The sequence below is a fragment of the Carlito syrichta genome, unplaced genomic scaffold, assembly GCF_000164805.1.
Source record: "Carlito syrichta isolate Samal-C Ts95f unplaced genomic scaffold, Tarsius_syrichta-2.0.1 Scaffold150267, whole genome shotgun sequence".
NCBI classification, from domain to species: domain Eukaryota; kingdom Metazoa; phylum Chordata; class Mammalia; order Primates; family Tarsiidae; genus Carlito; species Carlito syrichta.
Genome location: NW_007094363.1, coordinates 150639 through 168805, shown reverse-complemented (window position 1 = coordinate 168805; position 18167 = coordinate 150639). Strand labels below are relative to the sequence as shown.

At 45.5% G+C, this 18167-nt stretch overlaps 1 protein-coding gene across 1 annotated transcript in view; it reads right to left on the bottom strand.

Annotated features, from left to right (window-relative positions):
- Window positions 1–3: 3 nt before the first annotated feature.
- The window catches only part of LOC110594862 (2-oxoglutarate dehydrogenase, mitochondrial-like), a gene marked incomplete at its 3' end in the record, with an annotated part of 46146 nt that continues 27982 nt past the window's right edge, over window positions 4–18167 (bottom strand). The window contains exons 4-6 of the mRNA XM_021708823.1: window positions 10286–10477; window positions 7915–8017; window positions 4–32 (exon numbers count right to left, since the gene is read on the bottom strand). Coding sequence (XP_021564498.1) covers window positions 4–32; window positions 7915–8017; window positions 10286–10477 — 324 coding nt within the window. The remainder of the gene's footprint in view (window positions 33–7914; window positions 8018–10285; window positions 10478–18167) is intronic.

Below are 18167 nucleotides of genomic sequence, written 5' to 3'. Positions count from 1 at the left end.
CATTCGAAGTCGTTCCTTGAAAACTGCAAGATCTGAGAGGCAGAGTAGGGTAGCATGGGTGAGCGCAGAAGGAAAAAGACAGGTGAGAGTTAGTTTAAATAAACCAAAACACCAAAATCTACACCATTACCGCAGTTAACAGGTAACACAAACACTGTCACAGGGACACACAAACACCAAAGGAGAAGTGGGTGGGTTACATGGTTGGGGATCAATTCCTGAGAGCTACTTTGTTAGACATGGAAATTGTTTATAGAACAGCTGGAATAAGGTGAATCAGAAGGAGGCCTGCTCCCCTGACACTGGGAAGCCATCAGGCAGCGTCGTTTGAGAACTCCTCATCTTCCTAACCTCAAGAGGTGGCTGATACTGCGCTAACCTGGGAAGTCACGTACACCCAGTCTAGACTACTTTAAGATGAAATACCGAGGAAAAGAAAATTTAAAATCCTAATTTATAGAGTAGCCATTTCTCAGAACTAGATTCAGGTAGTAGATTAGATTCTAAACCTTAAGATTACGAAGAATTCCAAAGAATGAAAGGGCCTTCATCTCCCATCACAAGAAGACAAACTAGAACAGAAGAGCTCAGCAGCTAAAAACAACCCAAGAGCCACAGCTGTCCCTGCAGAGCTGCACATGTTCTTCTACCTGTACACTCTTCATGAGATTGGACCACAACTGTAAGTTTTCTTCACCACTGGTGATGACCAAGATGTTTATTTGGATCCACAAAACATGTTCCTGACCCTTACTGCCTGGGTGCATGGGCCTGGGGAACAGGGTCAAGAAGACAGGTAGCAACAGGGGCTCATGGAGGAGCTGATGGCGGAGCACTCAGAGCCATGGTCATGGTCACTGTGGACACTCGCTGCCCTGGGAGTGCAGAGAAAGGCCAGTTGAATGCTTCCTCTGAAGTTGTTGGTTAAGAACTCTGACTCAGAAAAGACTTCCCTGCTCCCCAGGGCTCCGGCAAGGGCTTCAGGACTCCTGCACTGGGCTAGGCACACTAGGTCAAGCTCTACCTCCCTTCCTCAGGGGACAACTGAAGACCTCAGAATCAAGTGCTCTTAAGATGACAACACATAGGCCAGGCACGGTGGCTCAAGTTTATAATCCCAGCACTTTGGGAGGCCAAGGCGAGAGGATTGCCTGAGCCCGCGGGTTCAAGATCAGCCTAGGCAACATGGTGAGACCTCGTCTCTACAATTAAAAAAAAATTAGCTGGGCATGGTAGCGTGTGCCTGTAGTTCTGACTAATTGGTAGGCTGCGGAAGTAGGACTGCCTGAGCCCAGCAGGTCAAGGCTGTGGTGGATGGAAGCATGCTACTACACTCCAGTATGGGCGACAGAGTGAGACTCCAACTAAAAAAAAAACCAAAACAAAACCAACTCTCCCCCAAAAAAAGACAACACATATCTACGTTCTGCACAAGAGTGTTGATGTTTTGCTTAAAGGAAGATGAAGAATCTCAGTTTTTCTCCTTTAATCTCCAGCATCAAGACACAAGACCACATCATATTTCTGTCAGTGCCCACAGAACTCTGAGGTGTACATTAATCACTCCAACCTTCAAGTAAGGGCCCCATACAGGAGAGGGCCTCAAAGAAAACCTCACACGCTCATTCCCATTAAATAATCTAAAGGCAATGTGGTAAAATGCTTACATTCTGGGTCTTGGGTATGTGAATACTTTTATTTCCATATGTACTTTTTCGTATTTTTAAAATAAAAGGTGCCCAGCATGGCAGCTCATGCCTGTAATCCCAGCACTTTTGGAGGCAGAGGTGGGAGGACTGCCTGAGCCCAGGGGTGAGAGACAAGTCTGAGCAACACGGCAAGACCTCATCTCAATTCTCATTCTATGATAAATCAAAAAATTAGCAAGGTGTGGTGACAAACACCTATAGTTCCAGCTACTGGGAAGGCTGAGGCAGAAGAATTCCCTGATATCAGCAGTTGACACCGCAGTAGCTATGAGCGTGCCACTGCATTCTGGCCTGGGTAACAGAGTGAGGCTCTAACTCACAAAAAATAAAGTAAAATAAAAGGCAAACAAATGAGACAAGCCAAAGAAGAGGAGAATGAAGAAAGAACAATAGAAGATATTCTGGTTGTCACAATTTATGGGAAAGCACATAGATTTTCCAGCACTTGAGTGCTTTGAAACATTGTTAACATTCACGTCCTAAGGCGTGCAGGAGTTATGCTGGAGGATACAAAGCTGACGGAGATTTGGTCACAGCACTTCCAAGAGAAGTATAGTCAGCAAGAGGCAGGGGTATGACACTGGAAACTAGGTGACTTGGTTTGCCAGTTCCTGGGCATCTATAGCCAAAGAATCCTCTCAAAAGTCAGGTGTCTGCTTGGTCCAGGCTTCATGCCCCTTGAGGCTGACCATATGCTTCATTACTTCAGTCTCTTTCAGGTCTGTCCTTAGCTTGGCCCCACCCTTCTGGGTCACTTAGGCCAGCAGTCCCCAGCCTTTTTGGCATCAGGGACTAGTATCATGGAAGACAATTTTTCCACGGCTCATGGGCAGCGGGGGGTGGGTGATCATCAGGTATTAGTTTCTCATAAGGAGCATGCAACCTAGATCCCTTGCATATGCAGTTCACAATAGGGTTCACACTCCTATCAGAATCTAATGCCAGCACTGATATGACAGGAGACGGAGTTCTGCTCACCCACTGCTCACCTCCTGCTGTGCAGCCTGGTTCCTAACAGGCCACAAACTGGTACCAGTCCGCAGCCCAGGGGTTGGAGACCCCTGACTTAGGCAACCTCATCTCCAGCTCTTCAATTCCCTGTGAAACAGCACACTGCACACAGCAATCATTGTTTGCTAAAGGAACTGCTCTAAAATTATGAAACCTAATTAACAACCAACTCTATTTTTAGCTCATTCATCTCAGTCATCAAGGGAGCAAACCAGAGAGCCCTGGAAGGTCAGGGGGACGTGTGGAGACATTGTCAATTACTCACTGTGCTGTTAACAGCAGCAGGTTGTTGGACAGAGGCAGGAAATAATTCATTTAAGTGGCTGAAATTCTGCCATATTTTTGGATGTTTAAATTGGTGTTTTTATCTATTTAACTCAAGTTCATTTCCTAAAACTGAGAGTAGAAATTTGCAAACTTCGGTAGCAGATGGGAAAGAAGTTTCATACTTTCCTCCCATTTATTTGTAGAATTTCTTGTTTTCAATTCTCCTTTATTTATGTTTAAATCTCACATTAAAGTATATCTCAATCATTTTTGTCACAGAAACCACAGATGATGGCATTTTTAACTGGAAATCTAATTCAAATGCTATGCTTGAAAGATAAAACTGAGGGCAAAAGTTAATGGGAACTTTCCCTCCCTACCCCAAACTAAGCAAGGAGCATGGAATGCAATCTGAAGGCAAACAGTGCATATAATCTTTCTGCAAGTCAACTGCTCCTAATTAGACAGTGAGTGGGCAACAAACCCTACAGGCCTAGCTGTCTAGACCTTTCCACTGGTAACACCCTGATTCTGGAATTTTACAATACACACCCATATCCACATTGACATACCACATTTAACTATACACACTCATATCCATATTCTTTAAGGATCGAAGGGAGAAGCTCCCCCAGGAGCCCTCCTACCAGGAGACCCTGGGCTGCTGCCCCCTACCCAACTGGACCTGTGCAGGATATCGTAAAGGAATCGTCGAGCCTCGCTTGGTGCCTCACTCTACATGTCTACAGGCTTGTTGCCAAGGAATCTCACTATGGAGTGTGGGTGATGGAAATGTAATATTCAGGCATTTTATTCTGGAACTCTCAACCCTCCTTCCAAAGGAAAATGGGTCTACCATACCACCTGGCACAAATTAAGATGTGCTTCTGGCGATTCATCTGAAACCTGGTGCCCAATATACTTCATAGAAAAAGGTATCTCTATGCCAGTCTTCACCTGCACAATTATGGAATATAACCCAAACCTAATTGACAAACTGTTCTAAAATTAATTTTTAAATTTTTAATGAAAATGAAAACAATCACTAATCCCATATCTCAACAATATTTTTGCTGCATTCACAACAAATTCTGTGTGCATGCAACATCTGATGGTAAATCTTGACATCCTGGGACTACTCAAGAGTTCTGTATCTGCCGAATCTCCGATAAGTGGCAAGAACCTAAATGCTAGTTCTCTTTTCCTCTGCTACTTCAGGAACCGGGAAAGTTTCTGAGAAATGAGGATAGGGAATCTAGACCAGCATTTCCCAACTTTTTCAAAACTGGTCAGAAGAAGTCAAGATCTACATGGTTCATGCCTGCAATCCCAGAACTTTGGGAGGCCAAGGTGGGAGGATTCCTTGAGCCCAGGAATTTGAGACCAGACTGAGCAACATATAGAGACTCCATCTCTACAAAAAACTTTAAAAAAAATTAGCCTGGTATGGTGGTATGCACCTGTAGTACCAGGTACTCGAGAGGCTGAGATAGGCGGATCATGTGAGCCCAGGAGTTCAAGTTACAGTGAGCTATAATCGAGCCACTGTACTCCAGCCTGGGCTACAGAGTGAGATCATGTAAAAAAAAAAACAAAAAAAAAAACCCAACAAAAAAACAACCAAACAAATTCAGAGTGGACAGAATCCCCTCTATGCACTGTGGATCAAATTGGCCCGCTACCCAGGTACTCAGCTGGCAAAGTGTTCTCAGGAAGGTACCACCAGCAACCTTCTGAACAGCTCCATCAATGGCTCCTGCCCTCCATCAGTGCCCCTCACCTGGAGTTTTCCCAACAAGACAGAACAAGCTCTGCTGGAACCATCAAGAGCTGTGTTCAAACATATGGAATATGATCACTGCGCTGAGCCTCAGTTTCCTTAAGGAGTGGGAGAAACTATGCATGCATCTACAGGAAGGTGGGAAGAGTGGCTAAACAGAGACATGGGAATAATCCCAGCTCTGGGAAAAGACGTCATTTGACGCAGGACACCACTCACATGGTCCTTGATTGCAGTTTATACAGGTCACCAAGTGGCTACTCTGGCTAATGCCTTTTATTGCACAGCAGAGAGTGCAGCTCACTGCCCCATTTCTAAGCTGGTGACCAATGCTCCTGGGCCCCAAACCTCACCTCATACAGAGTCCTCACTTCTTAATTTGCAAGCTCCTGCCCAAGACACCATGTTGCATCCTTATCATTTGGGTACAACCAAGTCCTCACCACAATTAACTACCGTGTGATCCTGGTCTACTTGCTTGACCTCTCAGTTTCTGAGTTTATTTCATTACCAGAGTTCAGCAGTTACTTACCTCAAAAGGTGGTTAATAAACACATTAGCTCACTCATAGAGCTTAGTAAATTCCAGGTACTACTCCAGGGAGTTTATTTAATTTTGAAACTACCTTAGGAGGTAGGTAGCATCCCTCCTGTCATACAGATGAAATGACTAAAGCACAGAGAGGTTAAGCAACTAGCAAGGTCACACAGTCAGTAATAGCAGAGTTGGGACTCCAATCCAGGGAGAGTGGCTCCAGAGTCAGGATCTCTGAGGTTCAAATGAGGCAACTTATTTGAAGTGCTCTATAAACTGTCTAGTGGTCACATCTGACCTGTTGTTTTCTTGAAGGCCTGCATATGTCAAGGGTGAGAGTTCAAGACCAATTTTCCTACAGATTCAAATGTATCGAGTTTAAAGCATTTCCATTTTTGCACTTAAAAAAGAATTTATTGCAATTTTTAGGTCACACAATTTCAAATCCACAGGATTAAAATGTACCTTTCTCTCCCAAAATGGAGACTATTCCCTGACTTTGGCTCAGGGCTCCTGGCCAGAGGTGGCAAAGGTCTCTCTTACTTAAAGGATTTCAGAAAGCTTTGGGGCCACTTCTGCACATTTTAGTTTCATGATTTATAAAGTCATCTGGCCCTATCACCCCCACCATGTTGTTGCTGAACCTGGAAACACAAATTTCACAGAAGTACAAATACCCAAGGACATCATTCCAGAGTGGAAAATAAGGAAAGACCCAGTGATCGCCTGGGAAGAACCAGGAAGGACACTCATATTCTAGTCCTGCCATGGCCAATGATGAGATGGGAAATTAGAGGCCAGATCAGTCGACAGCCCTTGGGGTTTCTGATCCTTTAAACACTATGCAGAGTTGGGATCACCTTTGAGTGTTCCTCTTGATCTAATTAGTCTGAATGGGGACAGAGGACAGCTTAAGGGCTCCTCAAAATAATATTACAGTGCAGAGTTGGGAGAAGAGCTGGGTCAACATAGGTTTGGGTAGGAAAGGGTGAGCCAGTCACCTCACCTGGCCCCTCTCTTCTTTGAATGCTTTGCCGCTTGTGGAAAACTAGTATTCCGAGGTTCCCTACCTAGCCTGAATGCAGAGGGAGGTTTTCCTCTGAAGAGGCAGCTCCTGGGTGCAGGCCCCTGTGCTATTCATTAGGGAGGAGCAAACCTGGCAACTTGAGGGGGCTCACCCTGTCCTGAGAACCTGGAGGGTACCCAAAGGTCTGGAAGTTTCCAGGGGCAGTGAGCATAGGGGTCTGGAGGAGCTCAGGGCAGACAAGCTATGATGTGACTAGGGGTACTTGGGAGGGGTTTCTATGCTAAGGAGTGAGGAGTAGGAAAGAGGCTTTCAGACCTCCTGGGGACACTGTAAAGAAAGGCCAACTTCTTGGAAGCACAATGCTGTCGCCAGAGTGAAGGAGAGGGTTCAACTTATGCCCAGTCTACAACCCAAACTGGCCCCACTGAACAAGATTTAAGAGGATTTCTCTAAACTCCCTTCCTAAATCTGCTAAAGGGTTAGTACAACATAGAGGAAGCCCTTTATTATCTAAGAGTGTTTTTGAAATCAAAACAAAAGAGCAATTACAAACCATCAACACCAATGCCAGAATCGATAACGTTTGATGTCTAACTTCACCTGATTAATGTCTGATCCCCTAGTCATAACTCAATAATGTCTGCAAGGACATTCAGGCACTGCAGAGCCTTGGCAAGACTGATTTTCTGTACCATTCCCCCAAAGTGCCTGTGAGGAGACTAATTTCTTCCCTCCCCAAGAGCAGTATTAAGCAGGTAAGTGATCATCAATTTCATCAGCATGCAGTGTCTGTTGTGAACACCCTGGCCATTTCAAAATTAGTTACATCATCGTTTCTTTAGTACAGGTTAGCAGCACAGTGACATAAAGCAGATTAACTCTGGAAAGCAGCTGCAGGTGAGAGCAGGTGCAGGTCCAGCCACGACACCCACCTCACCTTAGGAGGAGTGGGGGGTGTAGGTGAGGATATCTTCTGGTAACTGTGAAAAAACCCCAATTGTGCTCTACACATGCACCTCCCAAAGGCCCTAGCCTCCTGACGCTGTGGGAACGCCTTCCAAAGTTTCCTCAGTGTGATCACCAGCAATTACGAATCAGAAGACACAAACTGCACAACTTGCTCTGGAATTTGCCCCCCAAGGGGCACAAATGGCCTCCTATCAAAGGCAGGCTACAGCGGGCTTGAATAGGATGGCTGTGACAGCAGTTCCTGAGCAAAGCCTCGTCGATATGCCTCATTGAAGGCAGTGCTGCTCTGAGATTTGGAAAGCTGAAGCCAGAAAAGTTATTCTCTGAAGTGCTTTTGATCTGCTTGTCCCAGGTGGCAAGCTTTTTCCCTGTGCCACAAACCTTTCTGTCCAAAACTGTATTTTCAAATTTTGAGACTTGGACGATCTGGCTTAAAAAGTGGGATAAAAATGAGTTGCCCAAAACACACTAAGACTGGAATACCAATAAATTTCAAGTGATCAGAACAAAAGGAAACTTAAGAGCCTTTCCCTCCTGTCCCTATATCCTGGCTACCACAGGTCGTGGCACAGCGAGAGGAGCTCAAGCAACGCAGCTGACTGCTCTCAGACCCTCACCAAGTTTGTCTGTGGATGAGATAATGTCAGCGGGCACGGAGGAGTCCAGATCAGCATCCAAAATCCCCAGGGGGTCCAGCTGTGCTACATGGTGCCCTCGTATCTATGAGTGGGCCAACGATGAGAGGGAAGGACACACACAAAGGGACAGGAGAAAAAAAAGAGGGAAGGGGTAAAAAAAAAAAAAGTAAAATTACATTAAAATTAGCATTTACAGATTAATTCTCACCCACGTTTGAAGAAACAGTTACTGGAGCATCATCAAAATTTACACAACTAATTCCGAGAGGATCAAGTTTTGCAATGTGGTGACCCCTGACCTGGAAGCAATAACACAAGTAAGTCATTAAGCAGATCCAGCAAGCTGTGGGGAGGGGTAAAAGAGTTATACTTCATGCAAACCTTTCCCAATGAGGAACATAACACAAATGAACCCATACAACAAAATTAGTTTTGAAAAGCACTATTATGCGTAAATGTACTTTTATAAAAAAGGAAGGATCTGTTTCTTGGGATCCTTACAAAGTTCTCCTGGATAAACAGAAAGGAGATATGCTGGGGATTCTACTCCAATGTGAGGCCTACCTCAGCTTAGAACAAAAAAATTTCCCTAAGGTGCCTGCTGCAGTGGCATGCACCTGTAGTCCCAGCTATTCTCTCTAGCTGGAGGATTGCTTAAGCCTAGGAGTTTGAGACCAAGCTGGGCAATACGGCAAGACTACATCTCAATTTAAAATAAATATAAACACATTTTTAAAATTAAAAAACAAATTTCCTGGTTGGGCATGGTGGCTCACGCCTATAACCCCAGCACTTTGGGGAGGCCAAGGCGAAAGGATTGCTTGAGCCCAGGAGTTAAAGACCAGCCCAGACAACATAGTGAGACCTCATTTCTACAAAAATAAAAAATATAAATAAAAATAAGTTAAACTGTAAAAAATCATTAAGGAGGAAAATGGAGGCTTAGGTGTCGGCCTTGACTGGGGAAGGTGCATATAAGGCGTCATCTTATTAAGAAAAGGTTTGCCTTTATTGTGTCTGCATGGGGAGTGAGGGCTCTGGCCCTGGCGCTGCTGAATAAGTCAGCACACAGTAGTCAGAACAAAAAAAACCTGCGGTAACATGAACTTAAAACATCTCATTTGAATTGCTTAAAAAAATGAAAGGAGAAAGAAAATGCCTTCCAATTTTAAGTTTCTTTCAGTTTCGGGAATTTGAGTCACAATCTCTTGCTAGCAATTTGAGAAGGGGAGCAGCTGCTGATAATTCACTAAAAGATCAGGTTAATGTTGTTATTGAGGCCAGCTGTGTGCAGGCAATGCTCAAGAAGTACCAACTGTGCAAATGTCCACTGCAAATTGTAATTGAGAGTACGCGGTCACGGTATTTGCAAACCTCCATGCTTCTCCTTTCTGAGGCATATCAACTTGCCCCAGGGAGAGTCTTACTTGCCAGACCATGGCAAGAAGGGCCAGAGGCCCAGGGCCTGTGCCACCCTGTTGTGACACCTGCTCCACTGCATCTACTGGCAGAGGAAACAGCCCATGCCACCGGAAACCAAAGTGGGAGGGAAAGAAGAGCTCGGGGCATGAGTCTTCTTGTTGCCACCAATGCAGCTACACAACAGCAGGTGGCAAGGGCCTGGATGCCCACGGGACCTTCCAGAAGGGATGCACTGCGTTTGCTTGTCTCTATCCATCCTCCTTAGAACGATCACAGATCAAGTCTTAAGGTCTGAGCTCCAGGCTCTTTCCCACATATCCGGTAGACATCCTAGAAAAGCACTGGCTATTGTGCTCCGAGAAAGGGCAGAGAGGAGAAGCCCTCTTCTGCTCAATACTTGCCCAATGAGGTTGACCACTAACTGAAATGCTTTTAGAGAGAAGTCCACCCCACCCCCCACTCTCTGTAGCTCAGCTGCCCCTCATCTGCCTCTCTCTACATCCATGTCCCTAAATTCTGCAGTTTTATTTTTTCTTAAAATATTCAACTGTGAGCAACTGAGGAGGCATCAACCCACCTGACAGCATGAACTCTCCCAGCACTGCTCAGTGCTGAGTGGGCAGCACTTTTTCTTGATACCCAGGTCTGCCTTGGTTTCCCTGCACACAAATCTTGCCAACTTAGGAAAAAAAGTAAGGAGCTATTTAAAGAGCAGGCATAAAAAGTGCCCAAGGATTTGCTCAAATAGGGTTAGCCTGTATATTTGTTTTTTGCCTTCCTAAGACCCCAAGGCAGGAAGAAAGCACCTCGTATTTAAGGAGGTACAGGTGAAATGACAATATACACTCAAAAAAGGCCAACGGTGCCACAAGGCACACCTAAGGAACACTGCATTCTTTCCCGCGTGGACAGTCAGCACCCAGCTTACCTGATACGCCCTGATGAGGGACTGCACTGCCAGGTGGTCCTCCACGAGCTTGTCCACGTTGGGCTGGGCCTCCACCAGGGACTGTGCATGGGCTACAGCAGCAAGGGAGCCTCGGCTCAGGGGCAGGGGACTCTGGTAGGCAGTGCCTGGGGGAGCTCCGGCATTGGTGTTGCGAAAAAAAATGTCCCATGACTAAAGACAAAGAAGGTATAAGGTTACCTCACTGCTCCCCTAAGTCCAGAACGCATCTGTAGCCAAAGAGAACTGCTCCCTTCAGGCAAGTCAATTCTAACACAGGCTAGCTGAGCCCACTTCCTCCTGCTCTGGACAGTAGGGTCCTTGTCTGCCCCCAAATGGGATTTCTCTCAGAGTTTGGGCCCCCTGCTTTCCACCCCTTTCATTTTGCCCTCAGAACGCATCTTCTAACCCTAACCCTGTAACACAGATGCCCTGTGGCCATATTCCATCAACACACATATATTAAGGGTCCAAAGTCAAACACCTGCGGACCAAGTGTTGGGAACTCAGGACAGATAAAAGCTCAGGAAGCAGGTAAACAGAACTCTCCCTAGGCCCCAGCATCTGGGAGGTGATGCTCTTGGCCCTCTACCTCTAAGTCCTTTGCAAACTCTGACGGTTCTTCTGTGGGATGCCAAATGCTCACATCCTGACACAAGTAGCTCCTTCAAGATCTCGGAGGCTCAGTACAACCTTTGGAGGACCCAGGGTCACCTTGCTCACTTCTTCTTACTCTCGTGGACATAGAACAGAATCTGATCCTTTGTAAGAGATGGCATGAACCCCAGAGAGAACTAATCTTGTCTCTACTTCAGAAGGGGGAATTGGGAACTAAGAGCTCAGGGTGTGAGGTCAGAGATCAAAATTCAAATCCAGTGTCTGTGTCAGAGATTGAAATTAAAATTCAAGAGGTAAGTTCTTAGCAAATTACCTAACGTTTTCTATTTCTTTTTCTCATCTATAAGGACAGAAATATATGTTCTTTATAGGTATGCTGTGGAGATTAAATAGTGTCATTAAACACAGTAGCACACATTCTAGCAGGTAACCAATAATTCACAAAAGCCAGTTATCACCATCAGTTTGCATTTTCTTATGAACTACTTATATTTCATTTACTTGTATTTCTACTTTTAGTTATTTCTATTTGAATTACTGATTTTCAATTTACATGGATGTTGTGAATTATAATAGTTTATTCATCTCATACAAACATGTTTTCAAAATATTTTAGAAATCAGAGATACTAAGACTTCACAAAATTCCACTGGGGGAAAAAAGATGAAAAACCAGACAATTTAGAAAAATAAAAACTTTAGGGCTGGGTGCAGTGGCTCATGCCTCTAATCCTAGCACTTTGGGAGGCCAAGGCGAGAGGATTGCTTAAGTTCAGGAGTTTCAGACCAGCCTGAGCAACATAGCAAGACCTCATCGCTACAAAAGTTAAAAAAAAAAAAAAGATAAAAACTTTCTTCTCTGCAATACATTCTTCAGTTTCTAAGTTCTTCTACCTATAAACTCTGGTTAGACTGTCGTGAAAAATTTGGAGGAGAAACTTCGCCATATTTTTGTGTTCACCTTTTCCAAGATGTTCCCAGATACACTCTTTGTCTGGAACTTGAATGGATATGAAATGGGTCTGTCTGTATCTAGAAACAGAAGGAATCCGGATGGCTACAGAAACCATAGTATTGGTCCTTAAGGTCTTTTGGCTTTTTTCTTTGTAATGGACTGCTGTACAGGGTATAGGTATATCTAACTCAGATGGTCCCACTACCGAGAGCACTGCTGTATACTGCTGCCAGCCACAAACTAGAAAACAAACTACAATGACACACAGGCCTGGACCAATGCAGGGCAGTCTGGTTTCTCATTGAAAACTTTTTATGGGGAGTTTCATGGAATGTTTAAAACATTCTACAATAAGCACATACTTCTCTTGTATTCAGAAAAAATAATTTTTAAAAACCAAACCACTGGAGATATGATTGCACAGTATTATGAATATACTAAATAACAATATGTTTAGGCACAGTGGGACAGGCCTATAATCCCAGCTACTTGGGAAGCTGAGGTGGGAAGATTGCTTAAGCTCAGGAATTTAGAACAGTTTGGGCAACACAGCAAGACCCCATTCCTTAAAAACCAAACCAAACATCACTGAACTACACACACTTTAAATGACGACATTTATGTTACGTGAATTATATCTCAATGACAATTTAAAAATGTTTGGAGAAATCAAACCATTTGAGGTTTTACTGTCTTTACCTTTCTGCTCAATTTTTGTGTATCTGATGGTAGAAGAGAGATGTAGGGTTTTCTTCTGGCACCTCCCATAAAACCTACTACAGAAGCATCTTATACAAAAAAACTAACAATCAGGTACATGAAGAGAGAAGTCTGCAAACTTTCCTTTTCCACAGGTGCTATCAAAATGCTTGCAGGTCAGGCGCGGTGGCTCAAGTCTATAATCCCAGCACTTTGGGAGGCCGAGGTGAGAGGACTGCCTGAGCCCGCGGGTTCAAGACCAGCCTGGGCAACATGGTGAGACCTCGTCTCTACAATAAATCAAAAAAATTAGCTGGGCATACACTACATGTGTATGTAGTTCCAGCCACTTGTAAGGCGGAAGGATCCCCTTGAGCCCAGCAGGCCAAGGCTGCGGTTGCCAGGAGCATGCCACTGCACTCCAGCCTGGGTGACAGAATGAGACTCAAACTCAAACTCAAAAAAAAAAAAAACTTGCTAAAGAAATTCAGGTTTTGAAATCCCATTTCGCAGTCTTCCTCCATTTAACTGCTTCTTACCCAAACTCATGCTGAGTGTTCCCCTCACGTGGGAAAAGGCAGTCAATCCACCAGAAAAACAACAACAACAAAAACCTGACTTACTCTTATGAGCGAAATAGAGGACATCTCAACATTGACTCCTTAGGCTACGGTAAAGCTGCCTCCCCTCTGTTCCTGACTGATTCTGTACAAGGACACAAGGATCCAGATGACAGCTGTGCACAAACATGCTAGACGTCCCCAAATGTTTCTGGCTTCCTAGAGGCTTTTCCAGCAGGCTTGAGAGTTCCCTACATCCTAGAAGCAGAGATGACCAAGGACCACACGTTTTGACCACCAATCCTGGTTCTGGGAGCAGAGATGACCGAGGACCACATGTTTTGACCACCAATCCTGGCTCTGGGAGCAGAGATGACAGGGAGCTGCATGCCTTGGTCACCCATCTTTGTTCTGGAAAGGGAAGTGACTGAGGACCCCACACCCTTGCCAACCATTCTGGTACAGAGGAAGAGATGACCAGGGACCACACACCTTGCCTGTACATCCTTGTTCTGCAAGGAGAGATGACCAAAGACCGCATGACCTGACCTCTGCCCAGGCCTCCCAGAATGGAAGGCCTGGCCTAAAAGGAGAAGACCTCCAGTATGGCAGCAAACTGGACAGGAGTCAGGCCAGCTGCACCACACCAGCACAGCAAGAACCAACAGCAAGCAGCTACTGCCATGTCAAACCTAATGAAGGTTCTTCTTTATCCCAAATTTGCATCAGTATTAGCAGATCCACCCTCACCAGGAGACCCCACCAGTCCACCACAAAGCTTATGGGTAGGGTATGATCAAGTATAGACCGGAAAGCAGCACAACCCAAACTTTCTTAAACCCTTGAAACATATTGTCTTTCTTCTACCCCCCAGAGCCCATTAAGAAGTGTCCAGAAACATGGGGCAAATCCACCAGAGAACACCAAACTGGATCGAAGGTCCTCCCCATCTATACAGACAGACTCCTTTATTCTGGACATCTGCTTAAAAGTCAGAGCAAAAACACAAGTTTGCCTCTTCTTGGTAAAATAAGCTTTAAAAAATAACAAGTTTTTTTTTTTAAGAAAAGGAATAGTAGCAGCAGCAGTGACAGGAATAGTTAACTCTTCATGATGCTCTCTGTGGGCTTTTCTAACTCACTAAGAATGTCAACCACACCCTCTGCCGGGAGAGGTTTAGACTCGGGCAGAATTTACACACAGTGTAGTCACCAGGCAGGGTATTAATAAGGTTAACTGAGTAATAACAGTGCAACCCTTATTTAAATAATTCACTGTAGTAATAGTGCTTCTTACCCTGGCTTACCCTCACCAAAGCAAGCTGGGAAAACAATTAAATGAAAGAAATTTCCACCCGCTGAAGCCCAGGGGCCTAAGATCAGGGTCAAGGTTAAGGTCAAGGTCAGCTCTCTGGCCCTGAGAGCACAAAGACTGCAGGATTCCTTCCAGTTCAGGCCTTGGAGACAGGGCGATCGTGATCATCGGGCCTCCTCTCTCTGACCTTCTTTTGTGCTTGGAATAAAACTCCAGGTAATTTTCAATTGGCTGAGGACAACTGCACAGACGAAATTCAGCTCGTGCTGGAGGCGGTCAGAAAAAACTGGTTTGTACCGGTACTGAAGAGCTGCTGGGAATCCCCGGGAAAGAATATGCCAGGAATGCAGCTTCCATGGCCTTTCTTTTATTCACCTCACCCCACAAGCCCCACTTCACTATCCAGTCAGCTCAGCTCCCATACCACTGGGGGACCACCCACCCTCAAACAAGGAGCCCACCCTGTCTCCAGGACTGGGCGGGGCAGCACACACAAAAACAGCAAGTCCCCTCTGCACCATGACTTGGAGATACACTCAAAGGTTTTCAGACTTAGGTGATGGAATGTTCTTTATCCAGAGTAGTTTCTGCATACGTTTGGCAAACCCAGTGCACTACACACTTAAAATGAGCAAATTTTAATGTAAGTTAGACCTCAAAAAAGGTTTTTTGAATAAAGGTCTTTTTTTTTTGTGGCTGTGGCCTGCAGTCTTCATCTCCTGACAGACGTGGCAGCAGGAAGCCAGAACACACCAGCCTAAACCCCAGCACTCCCACCCACCGACCCTGCCCCTCCCTGCATGAGACTCTAATGGGGCCACTTCCTTCCTGGCAGGGCCCAGATATCACAGTCCATCCCCATCTCTCTCCACCTCCCTTTCTTCCTGCAATCCAGCATCTCTCTAGCCTCTTCTCCCAGCCCTGCCTCTCCTTCTTGACACCTGCATCTGAACCTGCCTTCCATTCCTCCTAGCTTTAGGTTTTCCGTGGCCTGCAGAGCCCTCCCTGCCTTCCTGCCTCCATACCTCCCGACCCCATGTTCTTTCCTTCCCTCAGGCCCTGGCAGCTACCATTCTTCCTCCCGGGATGTTTGTCCTCACCTGGTTGCTTAGCTTTGTCATTGTCCAGGAGATAGTTTCCCTTGTTGTCACTGTCTAGGACAGGATTTGATAATACCAGCCCTTGTTTGTTTCCTCTTGCACTTATCTCAACCTGAGATCTCCCTCTTGCAGTCAGAACTGTCTGTCTCTACCCTGAGGGATAAATTGTGACTACATTGAGAGACTAGTAAGTGACCAGCCAGCACAAGGGAAGCCCCTCCCAAATAAACAGGAAGCTTCAGGAAAGCAGCACCAAAGTTTTTCCCACCCGATTGCTATGGAGTGTGACAAGACACCTGGAAGGAACAGAAGCCCATTCACTGAAGGTGGAACCTGGGTCACTGATGGCATCACTGAAGACCTGAGCTGAAGAAAGCAACCCCTGGTTGAGTGAGAAGAGAAAGCCTATTTGTTGAAGCCACCTAAGCTGAGTTTTCTATTTCTTTGAGCCAAATTTATTCCTAACTATCTCTTGCTCTTGTCTGGATACCATGGAACCTATGATATGACGGGGGCAGAGACAGTGACATCTACTTTCAGAATGTTCCAACTGACCAAACAGAACCAAAAAGGAGAAAGCACAGTAACTGGCTAATAGGGAAAAATCTGACTTAAGAGCACTACAGCCTAATAGCACATTACCATCAAAACACTGAAGACAAGTTTCTTGAAATAGAAATAGTTCTTCACTATTGAGAAATGGAGGTAAAGTCAGACTTTGGCTTCTTCATGAGGGGAAGTGTGGTACTTGGGCCTCAGTACTTGGCTCAGAATGGTGACATGGACTTCTGAGTCACACTGACCTACACAGGCATCATCTGCTCCACACCCAAGTCGCAGCCCATCACTAGTGTCACCTTCCTATCTAACCTTTCATTAGCTTCTGTTACACAACTAAATGTAAAGAAAATACCTGTCCCCTTGTCTTGCCTCAAATATACAGTCACACATAGTCAATTCTCCGGCCACCAAAGATGACAGCTGGCAAGAGGGAAGAGGTTGAAATGTTAATGTAGGTAGGCAAGGCTGCAAACAACATTCAAGGGGCAGGAAGCTGCTAGAAAAGGTGACCCTGAAGGAGTGAGTGGTCCTGAGCTAGAGGAGGGGTGTGGGAAAGTATCTGCTCCCAGAAGGTCAACTTCTGAGCCCAGCAAGGAGCTGTGGGATTCCAACTAAGTTCTTATTCTTACCACACATACATTTTTCCTAAATAAGTATCAGATGTGTGCAGGATGCAACATGTAAAACGAACACCATTATTTTTAAAAATCTAATTCTGGTTCAATTCAACAAGTATCCATTAACATACAACATGCAAGAAAGCTTGAGAATAGGAAGATGACTAAAATAAACTTCTTACTCTCAAGAAGGATAAGACAAGTAAACATGTAAGTTAACAGAACAGATGCAAGTTGCTGAGCAATGAAGAGTAAGACAGGTGAGGCAGAAGAGGGACCAAGGACATCCTGAGGAGGTGGGCTGTGGTCTGAGCCCTAAAGGGCTGTGGGATCTAAGAAGCCCAAGGAGGACAAAGAAAGCATCTAGGCAGAAACCACAGTGGAAGAACCAAGCCACAGCCCACCTACCACGCTCTGAGACCCATGATGTGGCTACACACAGGGTGTGCAGATGAGTAAGAAATCAGACTGGAGCCGGGCTCAGTGGCTCAGCCTGTAATCCTGCGCCTTGGGAGGCTGAGGTGAGTGGATTGCCTGGGCCCGCGGGTTCGAGACCCGCCGGGGCAACTTGGTGAGACCTCATCTCTACAATAAATCAAAATATTAGCCAGGTGTGGTAGCACGTGCCTGTAGTTCCAGCTATTTGGAAGGCTGAGGTGGAAGGATTGCCGGAGCCCAGCAGGTCGAGGCTGCGGTGGCCGGGAGCGGCCATTGCACTCCAGTTTGGGCGACAGAGTGAGACTCCAACTCAAAAAAAAAAAAAAAGTGACCCGTCTGGGCAACTTGGCGAGACCTCATCTCTACAATAAATCAAAAATCAGTCGGGTGTGGTAGTGCACACCTGTAGTTCCAGCTACTGGGAAGGCTGAGGCGGAAGGATTGCTGGAGCCCAGCAGGTCAAGGCTGCGGTGGCCGGGAGCAGCCACTGCACTCCAGTCTGGGTGAAAGAGTGAGACTCCAACTCAAAATAAAATAAAATAAAATAAATCAGACTGGGCAGGTAGGCTGGGTGGGTGGACATAAAGGAACACAAGATTGGAGAGGAAACTTAACCATCCCTAAAGGGAGCAAGGACCTACTAGGGTAGGGCTAATCTTTGCTACCAAATGACAGAAGGGTGGCTCACAGGCAAGGAGCTCGTGAGACCTCCCACGATGGGTTTAAGGTCATCAACTTGCTGCTGAGATGACTTAAAACCAAAACGTGGTAGATTTCTGGTAGATAATTTTTACATCCTGGTTGAAATGGAAGAAGACCTCCCATTTAATTTTAGATAACTAAAAGCACTAAGCTGTAAAAAATGAAGCTCTGTTTTCCACGTCAAAAGTCACGGTTCCCCATGCTAGCACAGACTCTCAGAATTCTACGTCATCACAATGCACTTTCCTCACAGCGGCCAGTGCTTTCTTTCCAATTAGAGGAAGACCTTGAAAAGCTGGAA